Source organism: Hippocampus comes, unplaced genomic scaffold (genome assembly GCF_001891065.2).
Source record: "Hippocampus comes isolate QL1 unplaced genomic scaffold, H_comes_QL1_v1.1 scaffold72, whole genome shotgun sequence".
Classification (NCBI taxonomy): Eukaryota; Metazoa; Chordata; class Actinopteri; order Syngnathiformes; family Syngnathidae; genus Hippocampus; species Hippocampus comes.
In genome coordinates, this window is record NW_017806030.1 from 163,816 (window position 1) to 176,024 (window position 12,209).

Below are 12,209 nucleotides of genomic sequence, written 5' to 3' on the forward strand. Positions count from 1 at the left end.
CCACAGCTAAACATGAATCCTCACACCTTGGAGAGCTGTTGCACCAAGTCAACTGACATGAATCATGGCTCCAACATGATTGAATGAAACAAAATCGAGCATGACAAGGCTCCAACCTGCAAAGATGATCTGTTGGAGCCTCATTGATGAAGATTATTGTTAATCTCCCTCTCTAATGTATCCTAAAACCCCAAAATTGCCATTTGAAATGACTTTAGTTTGTTGCCATGTCTGTGATTTGCCTTTTTTTCTACAAAATTAAACAACTGAATAAACATCCGCCATGACTGTTGATTCCTTAAATTTTGACAGGCGGTGCAGAAATCCAGCGATGCTAAACATGAACATTGAGCCCACTAAAGTAGTCCTGATCTCTTCTCTGCAACTACAGTAGGATTAACATTCACTGGATTGATCCTGCTCAACCCACAGGTTCCATTATATTTTCGAGTGGATTTTCGATTTTTTTTTTTTTTAAGTAAATCCAAAAAGTTTTGGTCATCCTTTCAGTTCAGATAAGCGTTTGTCATTTTCTGCCACCCGGACGTACCCTGGTGCCTATTGTTTACAAACATCATAAAAAGGTCTATAGATTGAAGTTTTTTGTCTAAACCTGGCAACCACGAAAGGAAAAAGGATTTGCGAACACTTGGAAGTGCAGGTGAGGTAAAGTGTGCCGATGCATGCTGGGAATGGTGGCGTTCATTCGTCTGGAGAGCCAGAGACACAGAGCGGAGAGTGGACCCTTGAGCACCAGAGTGACATACTGTACAAACCTTTCCTGATTTTCTTTGGTGGGATAGCAGTTGCGGCTTGGACTGGGAAAAACCACATGAGTACAATTATCAGTGGGAGTCTAAGGTTAATTGAATAACTCCTCCTAGCAGGCCACACAGGCGCGGCGCGCGCACACACACGCACACACACACATTCAAACACATTCACTACATTAGGGAAAGATTTGAGGGCTGAGCATCTGCGTAAAAGTGTGATGGCGGTCAGTAGCACAACACCCCTGTGTAATTTCATTTAAGTGACACTTGGCAAGAAACAGCAACCCGGAACACATTTTCCACTCAGGGGTCTGGAAATGTCAGAAATGCTTTAGCCCAACTAATGAGAGGAAGCACCAGAGAGGTGCCCTAATGGTGGTCAGGCGACTTGGGTTGAACATTTCAAGCATCAGCTGCTTCCTAACAGTCATGTTAGAAGCATGCAATTTGTGTGTGTTTTTTTTTTAAACTGGCCTGCGTGCCATCATGCCTTTGTACTAATTGCAATCCTCATACGTCAAGTTGTGTATCTCAGAGTTGAGATTCAAACACATATCTTAAAACTGCGAGGCAGACTTGCCAACCACTATAAAACCGTGGTTGCCCTGCAAGAACATCCAAGTGTTTTGGGTTTTTTTTTTTTTTTTGGTTCTGGTGGGTGAGTCAATGTGGTTTTCCAAGTTTTTTACACCAAGTACCATCAAAAAAAAATAAATAAAGAATAACTAGCTCTCCAAGTACCACAGCAATGGCCATCATTAAAATACAGTGACATCGTACTCGTTGGTGATCATCAAAAATGAGGTTTTATTCCTAATAAAGTCTCTTTAAGATGAAGGTTGACCACTGCAACATTATGCAATTTGAGCAGTAGGAAAATGAAAAATTGAACTTACATAGATAATGATTTAATTAAAATGTATTGCATGTAAAAGTTTGATAAAGTTAAAAAAAAAAAAGCGGACCAAAAGAAATGTTTAAAAACAAACAGTTCTGAATGATTCAATGCAAATGTATTGAAGTGAAAGACAACTGAATGTACTTCGTCAGTGAGTCTTTCACATACCTCAAGAAGGAGCCTGTGTACCGCAAGTGGTACTCATAGCACACTTTGCGGATCAAAAGTCTAATATGGTGGTGTCCAAACTATGTCCTGGGGGCCATTTGCAGCCCGTCATCCATTTTTCAGTGGCCCGCAGAATATCCTAAATAATGCCATTTGACGCAGCCCCCCTCTTACTCCCCCAAAAAAGGTGCGCATAGTCAGAAAGGAAGGTGCCACTACTATTAATAATTTGATTCACATACTATACAGCTTTTCTAGCTGTGTAAAGTTACAAATAAACTATTTATGACTAAAACGAAAGATCACTCTTCCTAAGGTTTTGAATGTGGAGATGAGTGTTGCTGTTATTCTGAAAGAAAACTGTTTTTTTTGTTTTTTGTGTCTTTTACTGAAGACTCGATGATAAAACCTCCTTTTTAAATTATTTCTAGCTTCTAAACAGTTCAATCCAATGCAATTATAAAGTGTGTCCTATTCTTAAGAGTGCTCCTCCTACTGCTACTGAATACGACACCAATCCTTCAACACTCCAAAATACTAAGCATGCGCATTTCAAGTGAGTTCTACTCTGTTGTGTTGCAGCTATACGCAGTGAGGCAGACAATAATGCCGAGCGACTGTGGCCTTACCTGTGGAAGAGGAAAGAGTGCTTGTGCTAGTGGTGGTAGCTGCTGCTGTGATGCGTACAACTGAAATAAGGTAAGAGGCACACAGGGGCGTTCACAACATGTGAACACACACACACGAGGGTGGTGGGTAGGGGGGGCACACTAATCAACAATGTAGCACAGCTAAAACACAAATAACAGATGTGACACAGAACAGAGGAAGGGGTGGGGGGGGGGGTCTCAAAACTCAAGCAAGTCTCCACCAAATGTGGCACTTTTAGGAGCGTAAACTGATAAACGCCATGGAGACATGAAGCTACATGTCCTGAAGAGTTTGGCTTCATTTTGCTTTCATGAAGAAACAAGGGGGGTATAAGACTCGATGATACTCTGGTGCTATAGTGGGCGCAAAGCTGTGGCGTGAACACAAAGTGATCCACTTCTTCTATTCCTCGCCATTCAAGATGCCAGGTGTAATAAAAGAAGACACAGATGTGACACAAAACTAAAAGTCACCTGTCTGTACCTGCCAAACACGTTAGTATGTATTCTCTGCATTGCATTATAGCATATTGGGTGATAGCAATGTCAAACATATCGCATCATAAACGAAGTGAAAAATATCACATCGCATGGTAACTGCAGTAAAGTGATTTGGATCATAATCATAACATAATAGGAATCAGTTGGAGTTAAATCAGACCGTAGGACTCCGTCATCGGAATGAACCCTTACATTATTTGTGAAACATGTTTTTTCCAATCCTCTGCTAATTAGCATTTTTTCCCATTGATGTCAGTTATAAGAAAACACCAATTGTTTATTTAACCCACTGTAAATAATATTTTTCTTTTTTTCTGGTATGTTAGCCGTCAATCCATGTCATTGATTGTCCAACTTTTTACACTAAGCACCACTTAAACCAAAACATGACGTAACTCTGCAAATATCACCATAAAGACCAAGGGTAGGGTAGCAGAGCAACTATGGCCTTACCTGTGGAAGACGAAAGAGTGCTTGTGCGATTGGTGCTTGTGCTAGTGGTAGTTGCTGCTGCTGTGGTGTATACAACTGAAATAAGGTCAGAGGCACACAAGGGGGGTAGGTCACAACATGTTAACCCACAGGGGGGAGGAAGAGGAGGAGGACACAACTACAGTTACACACAATCAACACGTTAGCACAGCCTAAACACAAATAACGGATGTGACACAGACCACAGGAACCAGGAGGGGTGAAGTTGGGGTGGGGTGGTGGGAGGGGGCTCAAGGCTCAAGCAAGTCCCAAGCAAGTCTCAGCAAAATGTGGTGCTATTACGAGTGTAAACGGAGAACGCCATGGAGGAATTAGATCGACATATCCTGAGGAGTGTGGCTTTACAGTAATCCCTCGTTTATTGCGGTTAATGGGGACCAAAACCACCCCCGATAAACGAAAAGCCGTGAAGTAGTGACCAATAAACATATACAGGTAAAAAAAAAAAAAAAAAAATACATATTTTTTTTAATTTATTTTTTAAGTCCGCAAACGGTCACAACAGCGAGTCACATAGAGCAACATATACAATCCGCGATGCACTGAAGCCGCGATAAACGAACCACGAAATAGCGAGGGATCACTGTATTTTGGATTCATCAAGAGCGATAATGTGCGCAAACCTGCCCTGTGAGAGCAAGACGGCGGTGCACTTTTTTCCTTTTGTCATTGTGGAATACAGGAGGTGTTATAAAAGTAGACCAAGGCAGAACACAAAATAGAAGAGCAAGTTGTTTGTAGCTTCTTACTGGAATGGAGAGATGTATTCTTGCATTCCCTCAGACTGCAACATTCCGAGTTGTGTCAGTTGCTATATGTCAAATGTAGGGCATTGTAATTGGAGTGAATCTGTTGTTGGTGCTTCGGAATGATCGGAAGTCATTGGATCGTATGGCAATGTAACTGGAGTGAGTCGAGTTAAATAAATGGTATTGCATTGTGATGGAGTGAATCATATCATACTCAATTCAGATCAGTTTTGTTTATAATGTAACATAATTGAATAAGTGAAAAGTGAATCCTGTTGCGGCATACAATTGGAGCGAAGTGTATGGCACCACATTGTAATTGGAGTACTGGTACATTGTATCTCATAGCGGCATAACTCGGGTAAATCGTATTGTATCTCACCTTTATTGGCTGTATATTGTATGTAGTGACTCAGAAGTTGTTACATCATAATTTGATTGAATCAAACTGGATGTAATTGGAGTGAATCCTACTGTCTCAGATTTGATTGCAATCAGTATCGTGAATTGTATCGTTGATCGTAGTAATTGCATTTCATGGAATACCATGAAATGCAATGAAATTATTATGATTATTATTATTGAAATCCTATCACATTGCTTTGTAACCAGTCTGTCGTAGGACAGTGCGTTGTAATTGGATCAAGTCATATCAGAATCAGAGTGAATGTTATTGTGTCATCGGAGAGAATCCGAAGAAACCACATTGCATTGTATGTTATCCCATCATTAAATTATTATGAGAATCAGAAGAAACCACATTGCATTGTATGTTATCCCATCATCATGGATTGGAGAAGCAATATATCGTGAAGGCATGACATCAGCCACAGTGATGTCAAGATGCTCGACCCTAATGTGGAAAAAAACCCCAAAGTACAGGCAGGAACTCACTTGCTTTGATGTTGAAGGCCAGCGCGTCGGCGCCATACTCGTTGGAGGCATTGCAGAAGGCGGTGAGGTCAGATGTGACCTCCATGCTCACCATGCTGTGGACGCCGTCCTCCATCTCGTTTTGGGACGTGGTCTCCAAGATCTGGAGTGACACAGCAATCAATTGCCACCAGTCCATCAGTCAACATATTCCTTGAATTGAGGCAGAATTTAGGCAAGAATCTTTTTTTTTTTTTTTTTTTAAAGGACCATTTGTTTTGTCAGCGCAACCATTAACAGTACATTAATTTTTGAATGATATTTTGTCATATCATTAATTTGTAATACTTAGCCACTTGGAAAAAAAACTCATTTCAACAAATATTTCAGAATAAATCGTTTACAATTAAATAAATGAAGTAAGTTTTTTTGAACACTAATTTATCAATGGTAATATTGGAATTTTTCATCCATGCTAGCTGTGTTGGCCACTACGCAAACGGCTTGAGAACAAATTTTGCGATATAATTTAAAAAAAAAAAAAACTATATAAAATGTATTTCCCCGATAATATGAATGTTGATAATGAATATGACAACTTCTCCTCCAATTCCGGAATGAAACATACCCTGATGAGTTGGGAGAAATCCTGCTGTTGTAATACATTCTAAAAATGTGTGCAGGATATAAACGGTCAGTGGTACCTTTCCGTCAGCGGTGGTCCAAATAATTTGGGGAGATGGGAACCCTCGCACATGGCAGGTCAGTTCCACTGTGTTAGCCACACTCTCCTCGAGGTCTGTGTGTTCTGGTTTCATAATCTGTGGTGCGCCTGAACATTGAAAATTTGCAAGTTACAAACTAGAGTACTATAAAACTTGCCAAAGTATTCTAAGAACACATACTGTTATTTATTCAGCAACATAATTCAGTTCTCAAATAATATATTTGCTAAAGGATATGCTGTGCACGCATCAACATTATGATTACTGATTTACTGTATTATAACACCCCCCCCTAACATTGTCTCAATATCTAGATTGAAGTAGCATTCAAAACAATTGTAGACTAATGAACTTCCTTGATGGAGGTAACAAACGGACTGACCTTTTACAGTGACTCGAAGAGTTTCCATTTCTTCCATGCCGTCAATTTCAGGAACAGTTACCACACACGTGTATGCCCCTGCTGTGTCGAAGGTGACATCCTTCACTATTAAAGTGTGACCAAATGACACCAGTCGTCCATTCTAAAAGCACGAAAAGTCAAGTTCATAATCATCGGCGACAAGGAAACACTATTGGTTGAATATTATTATTATTATCATCATTAGTAGTAGTAGCAGTATATACTGTATATAAAACAAGTACGCAGCAAAAAATACAATTGCTTTTAGTGGACAACACACAGTGGTACAAGTTGCCATGTCCAAGCTACACTGACAAAATTGACAAAAAATATTTGTACTTTATCATGTTCTTTGTAAAAACATACAGTAATGACATATTGCCACACATTTTAATTGTTTCAGTTCAATGGACATTGTGCTGCTCCTTCTGGTGCGGACGCCTTGGCCACGTCGAGGCAGTTTAATACAGATATATAAGAAGACGGTCACAGCTCCTCAGTTAAGTGTTGTCATATTAGTCATTTTTCGCAGATGATAAATAATATATATCTGAGTATTGTCGTGTTACCTGTCTATGTGTGTTGCGCTACCATTCGTGTTCATAAAACCCACTGCTATCTGTTTGCCCATCTTTGGCATTTTGCTTTGTCGGTTGTAAGTTAAACGGGCTTCTGTCTGCACAGTAATTTTAAAATGCTCATGCCTTCACAAGGGAAAAGAGAGTTCTTGCTGTCTGTTAGAATCTCACACGTACTTAGCGCTTTTTGAGATTCGGAATTCAAAGTGCAGCCATCCCTAGCGGCACCTGCTAGTCGTTTTGCTAATGAAAACGGTCCATGCCACTGGCCCAGCAGTGTGTGGTGTTAAATGAGGGCTGGCCAACCTGCATGTCCCTAAAAATGAACTGATTTACTGTTTGACATTTTGATCCTTGGGGAACTGCATCATGTTTAAAAAAAAAAAAAAAATTAAAAAAAGCATCTCTTCATCATTTTTAGCAAGAAATGTGGGACCAACGTGAGTGAACTCAACCGCCACCAAAATCCTTTAAACTGATAGGAAAATGACAAATATGTGCATCTGCGAGACCTTGAACCAGGCTGTGTGCGTCTGTAGAGAAGATAGGGCATTGCAGGTGGCTGTCAACTCCTCGCCTTGAGCGATCTCTATGTTGGTGGGCAGCACCACGGCAGGCTCCAAGTCTGCACACACGACAGGCGAGCAGAGGGGCAAACGTTTAAGAGTGGTCAAATGTGGTCAAGCAAAGTGACATGATGTGCGGGAGACATACAATGAACAAACACAGTTGTATTCCCTGAGAGCTCCTCATAGGTTTCCATGTCCATTGAGTTGCATTCATAATAGCCATTCTGGAGACGGGTCACGTTTTCCAGTATAAGCGTGTTGGATTCCACCGCATATTCTTTCTATAAAAAGCAAATGGAAAAACATGTAAATGAGAGTGCTTCCTGTATCTGCTGAACAACTTAAGAGAGTAGCTTACAATAGTGCCTTGAGATACAGTTAACCCCCCTCCATTTCGAGTTTCAGGTTTGCAATCTCGCTAATTTGTGTATTTGTTTTCGTACAGTTTGTAATTCTATTTCGCAAGCGGATGTGAAGTGGTTGGCATGAAAATCTGCAGCTTCAAATCTTGGCCACCTGGGGGCAGTATTAGACTGAAATACAGACAGACTGTACTCAAGGCTCAGCTCCTCTTCCTGCTTTTCAGTACAACAGTAATATTGGCCGTTCTTAAAGAATATTGGCCCTCCAGTAATGTTGTATAGTGCGTCTACATGTGTTACACTGCTTGTGTTCAGATATCCGTTGCTAAACAACAACGCTACGTAGATGTGCCCGTGTGCCGATGGAGTCTCCTATTGTATGCTGGCATTCAGGTGTCAGGTGTTTCTTTAAATACACAAAATCTCTTTGTTCCATGTTTAGTTTGAACGTAACCTTAAGCTGGGAGTGGCGATAAACAGCTTCACCACTCTTTTTGTCGTGCAGTGAGTTGAGTCGCCAGCCACGTACAGCGCTCACATCTGAAGTTTGCGCTCGCAAGTCAAAGGGAAAGTTGTTCAATCGCAAAAAAGGTTGCGTCACGTGTATCTCAAGGCACCTGTTAAGAGTAAAAAGTTGCTTACTTCTCCGTGCTTGATGATATAGACTGAAGATGGTGTATTACCGTTGCCATAGCAATGAAACATAATTGAATCTCCCTCTTTAATTTTGCCTTTCGGTGACTCCACCCACACGTTGACAGCAGTGGACGGGTCTGAAACACAATGCAGTGACGGGTTCAGAGATGAAGTCTCATTTTCGGAAAACCTCAAATTGTTTCTGATTTAGACAACATTGTATTTGCATGGTCATTTTAAACTAGGTTTAATTTGAATCCAATCCAGATTGGCAGAAGTCAAAATACGGCACAGAACAAGGTGATATATGACTGTACCACATGCACTTTAGACATCACATTTCTGTGCGTAAAGACTAGATAACTCATGTTCGAGCTGTAGCGTGAGGCTCACAGTACACGGTGATGTTAATGCGGTTGGTCTCAGTCATTCTGGTTCCTCCGGGAACGAGGTAGGTGACCTTGCAGTAGAACTGAGCGTCTTTGTCCTCCTTCATCACCTTCAGGCTCAGTTCACTCCTCACAGAAAAAAGACCGCTAGACTCAATGGTGGTGCTGGGCATGATCTTCACCTCTGCAACACACACACACACACACACACACACACACACACACACACACACACACACACACACACACACACACACACACAGAACGTAAACTGGTGTAACTGAGCTGAGATAGCCGTTAATCACATTCATCACTTGTCTCACCGTCACTATCTCCTTGTATTGGCGCGTTATTTCGATACCATGTAATGTTTGGCTTGGGGAAGCCATTTTTGACCTCGCATGAGCCAATCTGGAAAAAGTACAAATGAAATCAATTATGATGATTTCAATGTCATCGTATAGGATAGGAAATGACAGTTTGCGTACCTTGGACGGTGTGGTTTCATAGACATAGATGCCCGTCTGAACGCCCTCAATGGTTGGGGAGTCTGGTCTTTCTGTGCAATGTAGCAACTCAATCAAGAACTGAACAACTGCACTTGGCAACGCTTGGAAAATAATGTCGATTCATAAAGAGCTAAATTCAACTTCATGTTCATTTATCTGTTGGGGTTTCGGCCATGTTGTGACTGGTTACACTTCTTGTTAAACTCTCGGTTCCACGTGTGTGGTAGAATTATATGAAGTTGGCATTGTGAACTCTTGAAAGACTACAAGTCAAAGTGGATAAATAAACTCTAATATTAGTTCATCCTTCATTTTTCTTTACTTCAGCAAAAAGACGAAAGTTTTAAACTAAAAACATTTATAGGAAACAAATCTGATATTGTTTAATGTAATAGATATTAATTTATGGATTTTGTTTGTTAAAAAAAAAGTTACATGGGAAGAAGAGCCTAGAAAAAAAAGTTGCATATTACATCACAATCGTACGGAGCCCCTAAGGGGGACATGGAAGAAAAAAAAAAATTTGCATTCCCTCGCAAAGTTTTGCGTTCCCTTGCAAAGTTTTGCATTCTCTTGCAGAGAATGCGATACAGCGCAATTTTTTTTTTTTTTTTTTTTTTTTTTTTTTCTGTCTTCCCAAGAAACCGATAAGCATTTTCCAATGCAAATCTTTTCTTGATGACTCCGTCATTTTTCAACGCTCCTGCCTCTGAGAGATGACACTACTGTACTTCGGAAAGGAGAGAATCATGGAGGGGAATCAAGAACAGATTTAATGTCTTTGTATTTAAAGGCGATTATTAAAGTAAAATTCAATGAAACTTTGCAAGGGAACGCAACGTTTTTTTTTTTCTTCCATGTCCCCTTAGGCGCTCCATACAATCGCGATATTGAAGGGGAAAAAATGCAATCCGATTAGTTTTCAAAATCATTCATCCCCACGATTCACCACGGCGCCATCTTGTGGCTTACCGAACACTAATAATTTGGTGCGTCCCTCGGAGACGCCATCGGTCAGACTCTTGACGAGACAGATGAACTCGAGCTGGTCTTTGATCTGCACGTCTGTGATGGTCAACACCACCTCTCTGGTGGCCACCGTGACGTTGACCATGATGCGATCCGTGAACGACGTGCTTCGTTCCACCATCTGCGTAGTCGCGTCCTGATAGTAGATGCTGTGCTTCTCCCCCGTTTTCGAAACCTGGAGATGGGAATCGGTGCCGATCACGCATGCGTTATCGCGCAATTATTGCATATATTTGTCTTAATGTGTGAGGTCAGGAAACTCACATAGAACCATTGGATGGTCAAAGCCCCGAAGCCGTCATCGGAGGTGAACATGCAGGTGATCTGAGCTGTCTCTCCTTTCAAAACCTCCACCCTGTCCTCCATGCTCACCTCCACCACCGCCCATGCTGACAGAGAAAGAGGAGAAGACTTTAAATAGCAATTTTACGAGGCAGTGAATTAAAGCCTTCCTTTCTTTAGTGCATCCCACAGCATGTATTCAAAATAACATTTGGCACGGCCCGCGTCACCATTTTATTTTATTTCATCATTTTTTTCTTAAATGGGGACGTGAAAAGTTATTGTTGAAAAAGGTGGAGCAGCGATAATCACAGAATTGTTATTCTCGTCGGCGAAATCCGGCGAAGCGCATGTGCATCAAAACGCCACAGCGATGTAAACGCAAAGAAGAGACGCTATGACAAGAATGAGGCACCCGCCCACCCATGTCCATATTGATGTGCTGCATTCCACTATGTCACCCTCTGGCAGGAAGAAAGACGCATTTTACAGGCGGTACAGTGCCCCCACTGTTTCCTCCTCGATTGCCTCGACAGGACAACCGGTTTTCCCCTTCTGAGCTCTCCTGATGTGACGCATCCTTCAAATGTGCAGCACAAACACTTCCATTTTTTTTTTTTTTTTTAAACACATTGTATCACAAGACCTCAGTACAATGCCTGATCAGTGGGAACAGGATGTACCTGAGCTCAATTTTGAGCTTCATGGCAACGGCTATGAATGTCTGCAGTATGTAATAGGAGAAATCTACGTTCTTATTTTTTATTCTATAAATAGGAGAAAAAAAATCATGTTCAACACTCTAAATTGTCTCTTGGTGTGAATGCGAGCGTGGATGGTGGTTGGTCTATGTGTGCCCTGCGATTGGCTGGCAATCAGTGCAGGGCGTCCCCCGCCTACTGTCCGAAGACAGCTGGGATTAGCTCACAGAAATTTTTATGACAATTTCTGAAAAAACTAATTAAAGCTGGTAAAGTTATTTTTTTTCTCACTCATGGTTTTAGGACATTGTGCGTATCGCATTCTATTTTATATTTCCTTGTAATATAATTTTTTTTAATCAAGCAGAAAACAGTATTATGATTATACTAATATAGTATAGTTCTGGTAATATTAAAAGAAATTTCTAGGCATTTTGACACTTTGTTTTTGTTTTTTCTTGAAATAATTTTTCTATTTATTTTTTTTTTCCACAATATAAAATAATCCCCAGATCGCAAAATGAATAATTCTCTCAGTCTTTGTCTCTGTGTCTACCAGATTGTGAAGTTATGTCATGTATCAGAAACTCCTGGAGTTTAATGCTAAAAAAAAATTCCATTGGCATCAGAATTAGAAATTAGTTAGATATTAAAACCGGGAGTGAGAATGTATGTTTTCATGTGGTGAATAGCCTCATAAATAATGGTTTGGCCCGTCATTTATGGCTTTGGTTGGAGGTAATAAATACTGTACATTGAGTGTATGACATAACTTTTTGTCATTGATCAAGTATTGCATTGCATTGATCTTAATCTCAAGGACTCTCTTCCACTTTTGGAAGTGGCCTCAAAGTGACCCTGAACGTAATAAAATGCTCACATGCTGCCATTTCATCTCGTGTTTACATGTGAAACCCAGGCG

General features: G+C 40.7%; 1 protein-coding gene across 10 annotated transcripts in view; it reads right to left on the reverse strand.

The window, feature by feature from the left end:
- mcamb (melanoma cell adhesion molecule b) overlaps window positions 1-12,209 on the reverse strand; it is a 32,804-nt gene that overhangs the window by 2,818 nt on the left and 17,777 nt on the right. For 2 of the 10 annotated variants that reach the window (XM_019892733.1, XM_019892732.1), the window contains exons 2-15: window positions 10,569-10,693; window positions 10,248-10,479; window positions 9,255-9,325; window positions 9,090-9,177; window positions 8,771-8,950; window positions 8,384-8,514; window positions 7,525-7,660; window positions 7,323-7,435; window positions 6,212-6,353; window positions 5,809-5,936; window positions 5,126-5,267; window positions 3,444-3,518; window positions 2,469-2,528; window positions 777-818 (exon numbers count right to left, since the gene is read on the reverse strand). In XM_019892733.1, the coding sequence (XP_019748292.1) occupies window positions 777-818; window positions 2,469-2,528; window positions 3,444-3,518; window positions 5,126-5,267; window positions 5,809-5,936; window positions 6,212-6,353; window positions 7,323-7,435; window positions 7,525-7,660; window positions 8,384-8,514; window positions 8,771-8,950; window positions 9,090-9,177; window positions 9,255-9,325; window positions 10,248-10,479; window positions 10,569-10,693 (1,665 nt within the window). The remainder of the gene's footprint in view (window positions 1-776; window positions 819-2,468; window positions 2,529-3,443; window positions 3,519-5,125; window positions 5,268-5,808; window positions 5,937-6,211; window positions 6,354-7,322; window positions 7,436-7,524; window positions 7,661-8,383; window positions 8,515-8,770; window positions 8,951-9,089; window positions 9,178-9,254; window positions 9,326-10,247; window positions 10,480-10,568; window positions 10,694-12,209) is intronic. The other 8 variants (XM_019892738.1, XM_019892737.1, XM_019892740.1 and 5 more) reach the window with 8 other exon arrangements.